The sequence below is a fragment of the Cimex lectularius genome, unplaced genomic scaffold (genome assembly GCF_000648675.2).
Source record: "Cimex lectularius strain Harlan isolate CLEC.00 unplaced genomic scaffold, Clec_2.1 scaffold355, whole genome shotgun sequence".
Lineage (NCBI taxonomy): Eukaryota > Metazoa > Arthropoda > Insecta > Hemiptera > Cimicidae > Cimex > Cimex lectularius.
In genome coordinates, this window is record NW_019392930.1 from 104,253 (window position 1) to 115,044 (window position 10,792).

Below are 10,792 nucleotides of genomic sequence, written 5' to 3' on the forward strand. Positions count from 1 at the left end.
ACGATGCAAAGCTAAAGATTGCACTTTCCCATATATATTCCCAGAGAATGTCTGCAAAAAATCTTTATAGGTAAATATATTTGACACCATGTAGATTATTTACTAATTCTGTTTATCTTATTATATTGTATGTAGTTGGATAAAATAATACTCCATGATATCATTTTTACTGAAATTTTGGAGTTTTTGGTTTTGTCGGTGACTCGGAAACTGACGTTGCATCGTTGGAGGGACGTTGTCGAGGCGTCGCGCAGTCTCGCTTTTTTCCCGCCAATAAAACCAACCTGTTCCCGGGCAACCCGACGATCGTCCGCCTCCGCACCGTAACGGCCACCGATTCCGCCCCCGCAGAAAACCGCCTACGCTCCTCCGCCCCCGCCCCCGCGACCGATCAATCCTCAGATGAAGTCTCAGGACGAGCTGATGTCACCCCCGGGTGAAAGCCTCTTCGAGGACACCTTCCTCAGGGTGAAATGCGACTACGGCGACCTGTCCGACAAATTCAAACACAAGAATAAGGACTTTTCAAAACAATACGCTCACATTTACTCGGTCAGACTCGCCAAAATGAGAAAAACCCTTTTAAAAAGGGTTGAGGACAAATTCGGTGAGTTAATTTAACATTTTAAATCAGTTATACACGAATGTAAATATATTTGCTACCTGACTGCTGTAAAAAATGCATTATTTTGCAATACATTATATGTTACAAATGATTAAAGGTGACCAGTGGAAAGTGAAGAAATTGGCTGATCTGCAAGACGAAAGCGATATTGGTAAATGTTTTGTAATCGGAACAATTTTCAAGAACCAGGAGCTTCGTCCTAGCGTACTCAAAGAACTGAGCGACGAGGTATTAAAATTTTAAATATTGTGGACTTGCAGCGACTCAGTTTTGTTTTATTGTAGCTTCAGATCGTGCCTCAGCCGAAGGTTGTGCGTTTTGTGGGCGACAAGGATAGTCTCATACTTGAAGACGATTTACAGAGAATCCGTCTTGTCGGAAACATCGATGTCCATTCTATTGTCACCGGTGTTGTAAGTTGCACTGAAAACAATTCAATCGCATAAAATTTACTGGCTGGGGTTCAAGGTCGTGGCAGTACTCGGAGTCGTTGACAACACGGGGAAATTCAACGTGGAACAGGTTTGCTTTTCTGGTCCTGAATCGCCCTCAAGTCTTACCATCAAAACAAAAGAACCGGAGCGGTATCTAGTGATTTTAAGTGGGTTGGACTTGGCTGCAGCGGCCGACAGCCTTCTATCGCTCAGGATGTTCACAGATTGGGTCACGGGATGGCTCGGTGGGCCGAGCGATCAGCATAAAAACTCAAGAATTGCGCTCGTCCTTATTGCAGGTAAGTTTTTCCTCTTTTCAACTCGCAGTGAGCAATGAGTAATTGCAACTGGGTTAGGCAATATGCTGAGGGGATGCAGCGCACTGAAAGAAGGGAAAATAATCAGCACAAACATCGACAATACAGATATTGTCACTTCTTTGAAATTGGCAGACGATCTCCTAGCAGAACTTGCAGTAATTATCACAGATTATTAATAATAATTTATTTTATTTATTTCTCTTGTTTTGTAGGAAACTGTTCATGTTGAACTGATGCCAGGAGAATTTGATCCGACAAATTACACTCTCCCTCAACAGCCAATTCACTACACCATGTTTCCAAAGGTTACTAAAAAACCAAAAGTCTTATTAATTATTTTAAAACAACCTTATATGTTTTTATGGTGCAATTTCAGGCATCTTCATTCTCAAGTCTCCATGGCGTTACTAATCCTCATAGTTTTCAAGTGGAAAATAGAATCATAACTGGTATATATTTTAAAATGTTTAGTCTGGTCTTTCTGATCATTACTTCATTGCTTTTGGCATTTTACAATCTTCAGTATTTGGGTTGTTCTTTACACAAAGTAAAAAATAAAGTACTTTTTATGTAAAGTGGAGTAATTTAAAGCAATGGGGACACAGTATAATTTTTCTCTCACCAGCTAAACCTGGGCAGTAGATGCATGTTCCTACATCCCTACCTCTCCCATCAGCTGTTTTGGTCCAACTTATAAAACCCCAGGAGTTGAAGGCGGGGAGAAGAAAATTGCCAGGAAGAGGACCGAAGGACTCTATGGATGGGATGACTCGGTATTTCCTCAGCACTAGGTACACTATCACATCCGGTGATAAGTCATTTAGCCTTCTATTGTCGAAGTGGGAATAATTATTGAACAAGAAGAAACTATCCATGACAAATGTCTGGAAGAGGTGAAAAGTTAACTTTTTGTATAATTTGTACCTTCTTCATTTCACAGATCTTCCTAGTAAGACTACGTTATTGAAAGAAAAAAAAAAAACCTGAGAAATTAAATACATTTTTATATTTACCATTATTTATAATGACCAAATTTATTTAAAAAATAAAGTTACTTACAAATTAAACGAAGAGAACAATAAATTGTTAAATATTTTATCACTGAACAGTCAATTCTGTAATTCTTATTTATTGTAAAAATAATCAAATCTTACCTTTAAAAATCAAAAAAGTTTATTAAGAAAAGTATACAAACCAATTTTCTCAAGCGTTTCTTAAGCTATACCAGAATATATATCATCTGAAAGCTGGTTTTAGTGCTGGAAGGATGGCAAGTCTGCTCTCACATGAGAACTGCCACCCTGAACATGTTAAGAAACAACAATAGTTTTGTTTAGTGAAGATCACCCATCCCAGTTATTCTCATCATGATCAGATATGACTAATCTACATTTTTAATTTCTCTATATTATTTCATTGATTTTTTTTATTATTGATCATTTTAGGCTGTTCTGGCCAAGCGGTTTCCGATGTCGGTCGTTACAGCGATATCACCGATCCAATTCAAGCTTTAAAGGCTACATTTCATTGGGGCCACCTTTGCCCCACAGCTCCAGATTCTCTTTGTAAGAAAATAAACCCAATATTAATTATTATAATAAATAATAATAACAATTATATAATATTAATTGTTTTATTTCAGCTTGTTACCCGTTTTATGATGAAGATCCTTTCATAATCGAAAATCAACCGGACGTTTATTTTTCGGCGAACCATGACAAATTTCAGACAAAGCTCATCACATTCGATCACGGTATGAATAAAAACCCATTTTCCCTTGAGCTATAATAAAAACGATTTGTAATTTATTTGAAAACAGGCAATGGAGTCAGTCAAGAAACGAGGCTCATCTGTGTACCTTCTTTCAGCAAGACAAAAAGCTGCGTCCTCGTCAATCTCTCGACACTGGATTGTGAAAGAGTCTCCTTTAGCGTAGGTTCCTTGCATTGATGGAAGCCATAAGCATCGGAATGATCAGTGCCGATACTGCATTTATAGCTAGTATGTGTATATATTGAAAACGTGTAAACTGTGTTTAAATTAAATGTTAATATAGACTAAAGTCTCTCCTCTTCACCCTGCCATGCCTTTTTCAACAATCAGACAAAATTTTTTTTTATGTTTTAAGACTTGGACTCTGCTTTTATAAATAGAACGTGTTTTGCTTGTAATGATCAGCTTTGTTGCAGAGTTGCTGTATTAAGAATCCTTAAATATGCTGATAGGGACAACAATGATGGAACAATTTTTGTTCAATTGTATTTTGCTTAAGAAAGGCAGAAGAAAACTTTGTTTTATCTGGTGAGTTTGGCAAAAAACATATTTGTCAAGTTATATGTTACTTTAATAACAGATTTTTTTAAATCATTTTAACTTTTTACATCAGGTGAATTAGTTTTAAAAAATTAATGTAATTTTTAAAAAAATGTATAACATTTATTGTTTTATCATTCTTTATCAAGTTTTTGTGTCTTGGTCTCATTGTCTCTGGTTAGATTTGCAGAGGAATTGTTCCTCATGCACCCTGCCATTTTGCTAATGCTCTGCAATACTTCCATGTAATCGATTTTCGGAAGAGGGGGAGGAGATTCTTCATGCGGCATTTCATCGGTGGGAAGGATGACGTCGGCGATGCACTCTTCGCTTGTCAACTCAATGAATTCATCGAATATGTCCGACTCTGCATCCAAGTGGGTGTCGCTGTCGATGTCTGAGATGTTCTCGCTGCTGCCGGATTCATAAGTGATGCTCAGGTCTTCTAAAAGATTGCTGCCGTCGTCGAAAGGGAGAGTGTAGAGCTCCGCGACGTCCCCTTTAAGTGGCTTTTCCTCGTTGACGAGGAACTGTATTTCGGGTGAGACCTTGGATGGTTCGCCTCTTTGAGCCTTCACTCTCGTCTCTCCCTCATAAACGACGTTCTGCGCCATCGAGTATGCCAGTTGTTCCGCCCATGGTGCCATGCCCACAGGTGTCAGCATCAACTGCCATTGTGGAAGGCCTTGATGTATCAGCATGACTCGAAAATACCTTTTTAAAACAATCAAATGTATAAAGAGGAATAAAATTTATCAAAAATAATTACTTATTGAATGTTGATGATAAAAAGTGCCATTCAAGACTGCGGTCAAGCAGCCAGATTGAGTACTCATCCTTGTGGCCCATGTAGACGAGGCAAGGGTAACAGCCATCTCTCGTGTAATCCAAGGCAAATATCTTATCTGTGAGCCTATCGAATCGCGGATGGTCATGCGGCACGACCGGCGAGAGGGCAAGGAGAGACTCGTTGTACAGTTTGTTCAGACAACTCAGCCTGTTGATCGCCAGCTTACCAATCGGGATGACGTCCGAAGTCATCTTGTAGCCCCACGTCAAATAGAAGCCGTCTGTCGATTTGTAAAAGTTCCTCAAGTCCTCCGGGAGCCTGCGGACCGTCCATTATTTCGGTGGATTTTTACAAAATTCAAAGTAGAAAATACCTGCAGTCATTGCGCATCTCCCATGACAAGACCTCGTCCTCTGTGCACCCTTTTTTCCTCTGTATCTCTACTTTGTGCACGCCGCTCACCTTTTTCAAAGCTGACGGCAAGCCCAGCGTTATCTTCTCATAAAAAGACTTCTCCGACTCTGGGAGGTGGCTAAACGCAATTTTCTGATTCGGTGACTCGATCATTGTCCAAAAAGATGAAAAGCTGCTCTCAAATGTTGAACTGGAGTTTGAAAATTTAGTAAGGATAAAATATTATGTCTGTGTGTTTTTTTTTATATATACAAGCACCTGTTTAAACATCTCTTTTAAAAGCAAATTTTCATTAAATAACTGCATGTGATAATTCCACACTGACTTTCATCACAAAATTAACCAAAGCAATAAATCATCCCAATCAATTCATCAAATATATATACATTTTTTTTTTAAAATAAAAGTGTTTCTTTGAGATTGTAACAATTCTTCTGTAGTTTCTTCAAGCGACGATCTATAGTTTATGTTGTATTTGGATATCCTGATGTATCCTCGCTGTTTTCATTACTATATTCAGTGGTGGATTGGTGTGTTAAAAATCGATAAAACACTCCTGAAAGAATGAAATGGCCCAACTAGAGGTTCATTAAATGGTAGACAACTATTAATGTTCTATAGAAATTAAAATTATTATAATCAATTATGACATTATATGATTCTATAGAAAGTTAAAGGTCATGGTGGCAGTCAGGGTTGAATAAAGATAGATACAGAACAGTGTAGGCAGATAAAAGACTGCCAGTGAACTGGTGTTACCATCTCATAATTCATACTATCTCTGCTATGTAAAATATATAAACTATATTTATATTGAATTTGTAACTATCATTAATAAACTAACGTTAAATCTTGTAACTAACTGTGGCCATTTTTATCTATCTCGTACTGTCCTGATTGATTTTAATTTGCTAATTTAAGTGTTTGTTTAACAAGACTCAATTCATAAAAATTAAAAAAGAAAAATTATAAAACATAAGTTCTCCCCCCTATTTTTAAAATCTTGTCAAAAATTGGTTAGAAAACATATGATTGAAATCATGATTTTTATGAAAAATACACTGATATTACAAAAAAATAAAATGCCTTGTATCCGATGTTATTGTACATAGAAATATCATGTAAGGTTTTTAGAAGAAAAAAAAAAACTGTTGACCGAATTTAACAAATGCCCTAGTATGTTTTGAAATTACTGTTTTATTTTCCTTAGATATCTCGATTTCAGATAGTTTTGAGGTGGAGTGCCTTGTCCCCAGATGAAGGTGAGAAGCACAGCCGGAAGAAGTTTCAGATCGAAGAGGGTTTTGTTGTCATCCGTCTCTGACAAGGTCCTGCCGAGAGAATTGACCAGCGTGAAATTGCCGTTTTTGCTCAATTTATCCTTGACGAACTCTCTCACAGATCTGAGCGTCTCGTTGACACCGAACGTCCCCTGTAAAAACGTGTTGTCGGGAAATCTCACCCTGATGAGCGAGTATTTGTATTTTCTCTTTTCCCTGTCTTCTTGGCGTTCTCTCATCGCTTTCGTCCTGAGCTGAAGGGAGAGGTTGAGGTTTTCTTCTCGCCTCGCTTGCTCGCGTCTCAAGTCTTCAGTCGTCCTGTTGTAGAAATCTTCGGGCAGCTCCACCTTGTTGATTGCCTGGTCTGCGAGGAGTATGGTCGTGTCCCGGTGGACTTGGAGGTGGATTGGCTCGGTCAACTTCAACTCGTCTACCAGATCTTGAAGATGTTTCTTGTCGTATTTCTTATCGTCGAAAACTAGAAAAGCCTCTTTCTTATCGTCAATCAAGAATGTCTTCATCTCAAAGCCCGCTGCATAAAGGAACTCAAGTGCACCTTCTAAAGGGAGCACCTTGCAGCTGAACACTTTATTGTCTTTTCTGATTTTTCTGAATTTGGGCTCATCAGGCGAAGATATCAGGTTGTTTAAATAAGTGCAAATCGTTTCAACACAAGAATTAACGAGCACCCTATCTGCATTGAGTGTGTGTATCATGAGCGCAGCCGATTTTCCCCTGTCTCTAGACAACTGGGCTTTCAAGTGGTTTCTGATCTTTTCCTTCCATTCCCTCTTTGTGAGAACTTCATTGCTGATTGAGGGACAACAGAAATAGACACCGGTTGTTGCCAGCTGGCGGTTCTTCCCTACGACGTCTTCTGAGATGGACCAATCCAGGCCGGGGAGCCCATTGGAAATCCGTCTCGATATCGCCGCCTTGGCCGCTTTTTCTTTGATTTCACTGCTCCTCGTCTTGTCCGGCGTACGGATTCGGAAATCATTGCTCGACCTGTGAGATTTTGTTGTCTCGCCTTTTTTCAATTTATCAGGCATTGAATTTGTTATTTAGAAATTTTTCTCCGTCTTATTTGAATTTATCATTCATATTTTACTTGAAAATTACATCTTTCTCCTTGCACCTACTCTAGCTTGCATATCATTTAATTATTTTTACAACATATGTTTTTGTCTAATTCAGAAAACAACCATTTTATTTATTTAATTGTTTGATTAAATGTACAAATATGTTTTAATTTAAAAGGTTACTTGTTTTGTTTTTAAGAGAGTACTTCCGTTTTAGAAATTTCAAAAATATTCTTCTAAATTTTTCAATGTTAACGAATACAAATTTACATGTTGCACTTACACATATGTAAACATAAATATGTTTAAATAAAAAACAAAAAACCATTAAGACTGTGATGAATGAAATTAATTTTAATGGAACTGCAGAGGTTAAGTTGTTAAGGGGGTCTGACTCATCTATACCATGCCAGCAGTCCTGGGTTCGAATCCCATGGCTTCTTAATTTTATAATTAAAAAATTATGAAAAATGTATTGTAAAGTGATATGACTACACACCACGACATCTAACGGGTAGTAGGAAGTAGTACAATAAAGAATTACTTTACTATTAACATTTCAATAATGTACGTTGTCACTAAAATAATAATAGATGAAAAATATATGAAAGAACTGACATGAATCTACCTCAGTAACTGAGTGGTTATAGTGTTTACAAGCTTTGCATTTGCCTAGCAATTTGAAAAAAGTATGTAAGTGTTTTGACTGACCCCCTGTCCCTGAAACCCTATGGGTGAATGTTTTATGGTTTACCTTCTGTATGTCAGTTAACAACTTTACTTTTTCTAGTATTATTGGATTGTACCTTCTTTATACATAAGAATGTCAATATCTTAAGTTACCCGACAATATCAGTTTGATTTGTTCATGCATCTGCCTCAATGGATCATATCAACTGCTTATTTAGACATTTGTCTGACCAGTGAACAGTCGTACATCAATAACCATCAGTAGGACTGATCACAACAATCAATGCTTCTATGTTCTTGGTTTAACCAACCTCATTTCTGATTTTTTGGATATCGTGAGACGTTTCGATATTTATTGAGATCATCTTCAGGGCTCAAAGTGTTTGTTTTCTGTGTAGATGGGTCATTCTTATATGTCATGTTGAGAGTGCTCACACTCATAAAGATCACAACATTGGCACGATAAAGAAAATGTTTTTCTAAAACCTACATCACACCAGACCAAATCTCACGATCTCCAAATAATCAGTAACTAACAGACACTAAACACCACACATGACCTCATTTTGTTGGCATAGAGCAGCAAAAAAAAATTTTTTTTGGTAATAGATACATGTAAGATAAATAAAATTATATACAAGAGTTTATTGCAAAAAAAAACCACTCCATGAATAATTAAAAAATACAACTTATTATTAAACACTTTTTGAAAGAACAATGCTGAACATTGGCATATTAATCTGGGGAGATATATTGGACATGGCCGATGTTCTTCACAGGGTCAAAAAAAAACATGTTTCTATGCGGCGCATCTTTACGAGATATGGCCTTGACCACCTCCTGGGACAGAACAGCGCCAAGTATGGCACAGACATGTGACATCGGAGCTCCGACACATTTCCTAAAACATTTTAATACATAATAATATGGGTAACAGTGATTTATGAATAATGTAATACTTTGAAATTATCTTACGATATCAATTCATCTGGGATTTTCTCATTAGGGAGGCTCAACTCAAAACATTCTTTATCCCTCATTTTAATCAGGACGTTAATATCAGACGTGGTGGGCAAGGGATCACGACAGTAGTCTGTCCTGAATTTCATTAGAACTGGAAAAAAAAAAAAAAATGAAAACATATTTTTACTATTTATTTATGACTTACTGTTCATAACGAAATATGATCCTTCCATCCTTCTGAGCTTTCCCTTCTGACTGTCCTTTGTGAAATCTGAATTGAGGGAGTCTCTAAGGCTGGGAAAATGCAAGACCTTTTTGGCCGCCTGTACACTACGTATGCCGGCTTTCTGGTATGTGACGACATCTTCGACAAAATTGTACTTGTTCAGGTCACTGAATAGGAAGCCGAACATGCCAAAAACGTCACCGATGAAAAAACAAATGTTCTCCTTACGGCAGATATCATCAATCCTAACGTACTGCGATATTGGAAGGCCCGAGGCAATGACAATGTCCCATCTTGTTCTGAAATTAATAACCAGTGAAAACCTTTACTTAAATAGTATAAACAGGCACTTTTTGTGCGAGTTCAATTGTTATTTATTTTTTGTAGTTTAGAAAAAGTCCTTACCCTAAAAAGAATTCTTCTGAGAGATCTGAGACATTACAGCTTTCAGCTGAGACTTCAACCAGCGGGTTTAAAGCTTTAGCTCTCTCCAAAGACGCTACTGCTCTCTAAATAAAAAAAATTTAAAAATTAGGATATATGCATATACTTTATGGGAAAATTAAAAAAAAAATTAAATCTTACATTTTCTCCAAGTTTATCTTGTGGTATGAAAAACTGTGACATTAAATCGGCTTCTGTCGCAGTCTTGTGATCCATCAGTGATACGGCTTTTACGCCCGTCAGAATGATGTTCTTCGCCACTTCTGCACCGAGTCCTCCCATCCCCACAATAAGCACACGTGCATTTCTAAGCCTGCATAAGTTCAAAAATTGACAATTGTATACAATTATCAGGATTATTTTCTTGAGGTTTGCACGGTGATGAAGATGAAACAGTTGGACTTCATTAAGAACGACTGTAGGTTGTTAGGAGTGGGTGAAGATATTCAGGAATGGCTTTAAATTGTTAGGAGTGGGTGAAGATGTTTAGTAATGGTTCAAGTTGTTTAGGAATGTCTTTAGATTGTTAAGAGTGGTTAAGGATGTTTAGTAGTGGTGGAAGTAGTTTAGTAATGGTTGAAGATGTTTAGGAATAGCTGTACATTGTTAAAAATGTCTTTAAATTGTCAGGAGTAATTGAAGATGTTTAGTAGTGGTTGACCACGGATAAAATAGTTGAAAAGTGTTAATAATGGTCGGAATTGCTGAAGTCGATTAGGACTGGATGGAATTACAATGAGTAAAATAAGACTTGCAAATTGAACGTGCAAGGCTTTGGTAATTGAAACTTAATAATACGTCCAATTCGGGCAACCTGAGCCGTTTTGATGAGCTAATTCGGTAAAATGTCGAAAATTAATCGTTTGAAACGTGATTTAATAAGTGAAAATACCTTTTTTGCGCTTCGAGGCCCCAAAGCCGGATCTGCCTGTCGTAAAGTTGGGCCTCAGCTTCTGTCAACTGTCCAGATTCGGCTTCAACCATCGTGATTATTAATTAACAGATAGGCCGAAAAAATCAATTAATCGACAACTTTCAAAACTTAAACAATAAACATATGAAATGAATAAATTATCGGCGGCTAAATAGCTATGACAAACTCAACTCAAACGCTGCCAAGTTTGGACTTCTTGAGTTAGGAGATAGGACTTAGGAAGTTGAAACGGAGGGTTCGCAATCCCAAGTCAAATATCCAGTGTTGCCACAATTTA

General features: G+C 37.4%; 4 protein-coding genes across 5 annotated transcripts; 1 reads left to right on the forward strand and 3 right to left on the reverse strand.

Moving 5' to 3' along the window:
* The first annotated feature begins 257 nt into the window (after positions 1–257).
* On the forward strand, positions 258–3,455 carry LOC106673387 (DNA polymerase delta subunit 2). 2 transcript variants are annotated; one of them, XM_014405484.2, is made up of 10 exons: positions 264–607; positions 723–853; positions 910–1,038; positions 1,094–1,358; positions 1,416–1,534; positions 1,592–1,684; positions 1,756–1,828; positions 2,825–2,944; positions 3,022–3,132; positions 3,199–3,455. In XM_014405484.2, the coding sequence occupies exons 1-10, from the start codon at positions 403–405 to the stop codon at positions 3,327–3,329; spliced, it is 1,377 nt and encodes a 458-aa protein (XP_014260970.1). In that variant the 5' UTR covers positions 264–402; the 3' UTR covers positions 3,330–3,455. The 2 variants fall into 2 exon arrangements, with proteins under 2 accessions (XP_014260971.1, XP_014260970.1); XM_014405485.2 differs by lacking the exons at positions 2,825–2,944; positions 3,022–3,132; positions 3,199–3,455 and adding an exon at positions 2,005–2,361 and having other exon boundaries at positions 258–607; positions 1,756–1,926.
* A 335-nt stretch (positions 3,456–3,790) lies between these two features.
* LOC106673388 (tubulin polyglutamylase complex subunit 2-like) lies at positions 3,791–5,659 on the reverse strand. Its single transcript, XM_014405486.2, has 3 exons — positions 4,856–5,659; positions 4,462–4,800; positions 3,791–4,406 (listed from the first exon to the last, which is right to left on the reverse strand). The coding sequence occupies exons 1-3, from the start codon at positions 5,047–5,049 to the stop codon at positions 3,827–3,829; spliced, it is 1,113 nt and encodes a 370-aa protein (XP_014260972.1). The 5' UTR covers positions 5,050–5,659; the 3' UTR covers positions 3,791–3,826.
* A 391-nt stretch (positions 5,660–6,050) lies between these two features.
* On the reverse strand, positions 6,051–7,393 carry LOC106673380 (UBX domain-containing protein 6-like). Its single transcript, XM_014405471.2, has one exon. The coding sequence runs from the start codon at positions 7,226–7,228 to the stop codon at positions 6,086–6,088; it is 1,143 nt and encodes a 380-aa protein (XP_014260957.1). The 5' UTR covers positions 7,229–7,393; the 3' UTR covers positions 6,051–6,085.
* A 1,223-nt stretch (positions 7,394–8,616) lies between these two features.
* LOC106673399 (SUMO-activating enzyme subunit 1) lies at positions 8,617–10,789 on the reverse strand. Its single transcript, XM_014405506.2, has 7 exons — positions 10,687–10,789; positions 10,474–10,622; positions 9,723–9,894; positions 9,543–9,646; positions 9,117–9,436; positions 8,924–9,062; positions 8,617–8,849 (listed from the first exon to the last, which is right to left on the reverse strand). The coding sequence occupies exons 2-7, from the start codon at positions 10,563–10,565 to the stop codon at positions 8,684–8,686; spliced, it is 993 nt and encodes a 330-aa protein (XP_014260992.1). The 5' UTR covers positions 10,566–10,622; positions 10,687–10,789; the 3' UTR covers positions 8,617–8,683.
* Between the last annotated feature and the right edge of the window lie 3 nt (positions 10,790–10,792).

Bases quoted from the DNA above. Each gene is read 5' to 3' on its own strand.
- LOC106673387 (XM_014405484.2), top strand. From the start codon at position 403: ATGAAGTCTCAGGACGAGCTGATGTCACCCCCGGGTGAAAGCCTCTTC. The intron at 1,685-1,755 runs GTTACTAAAAAA...GTGCAATTTCAG, and splicing joins ACTACACCATGTTTCCAAAG to GCATCTTCATTCTCAAGTCT. The intron at 2,945-3,021 runs GTAAGAAAATAA...GTTTTATTTCAG, and splicing joins CACAGCTCCAGATTCTCTTT to CTTGTTACCCGTTTTATGAT.
- LOC106673388 (XM_014405486.2), bottom strand. From the start codon at position 5,049: ATGATCGAGTCACCGAATCAGAAAATTGCGTTTAGCCACCTCCCAGAG. The intron at 4,801-4,855 runs GTATTTTCTACT...GACGGTCCGCAG, and splicing joins GAGATGCGCAATGACTGCAG to GCTCCCGGAGGACTTGAGGA. The intron at 4,407-4,461 runs GTAATTATTTTT...TGTTTTAAAAAG, and splicing joins TTATCATCAACATTCAATAA to GTATTTTCGAGTCATGCTGA.
- LOC106673380 (XM_014405471.2), bottom strand. From the start codon at position 7,228: ATGCCTGATAAATTGAAAAAAGGCGAGACAACAAAATCTCACAGGTCG.
- LOC106673399 (XM_014405506.2), bottom strand. From the start codon at position 10,565: ATGGTTGAAGCCGAATCTGGACAGTTGACAGAAGCTGAGGCCCAACTT. The intron at 9,437-9,542 runs GTAAGGACTTTT...TATTAATTTCAG, and splicing joins TCAGAAGAATTCTTTTTAGG to AACAAGATGGGACATTGTCA. The intron at 9,063-9,116 runs GTAAGTCATAAA...TTTTTTTTCCAG, and splicing joins ATCATATTTCGTTATGAACA to TTCTAATGAAATTCAGGACA.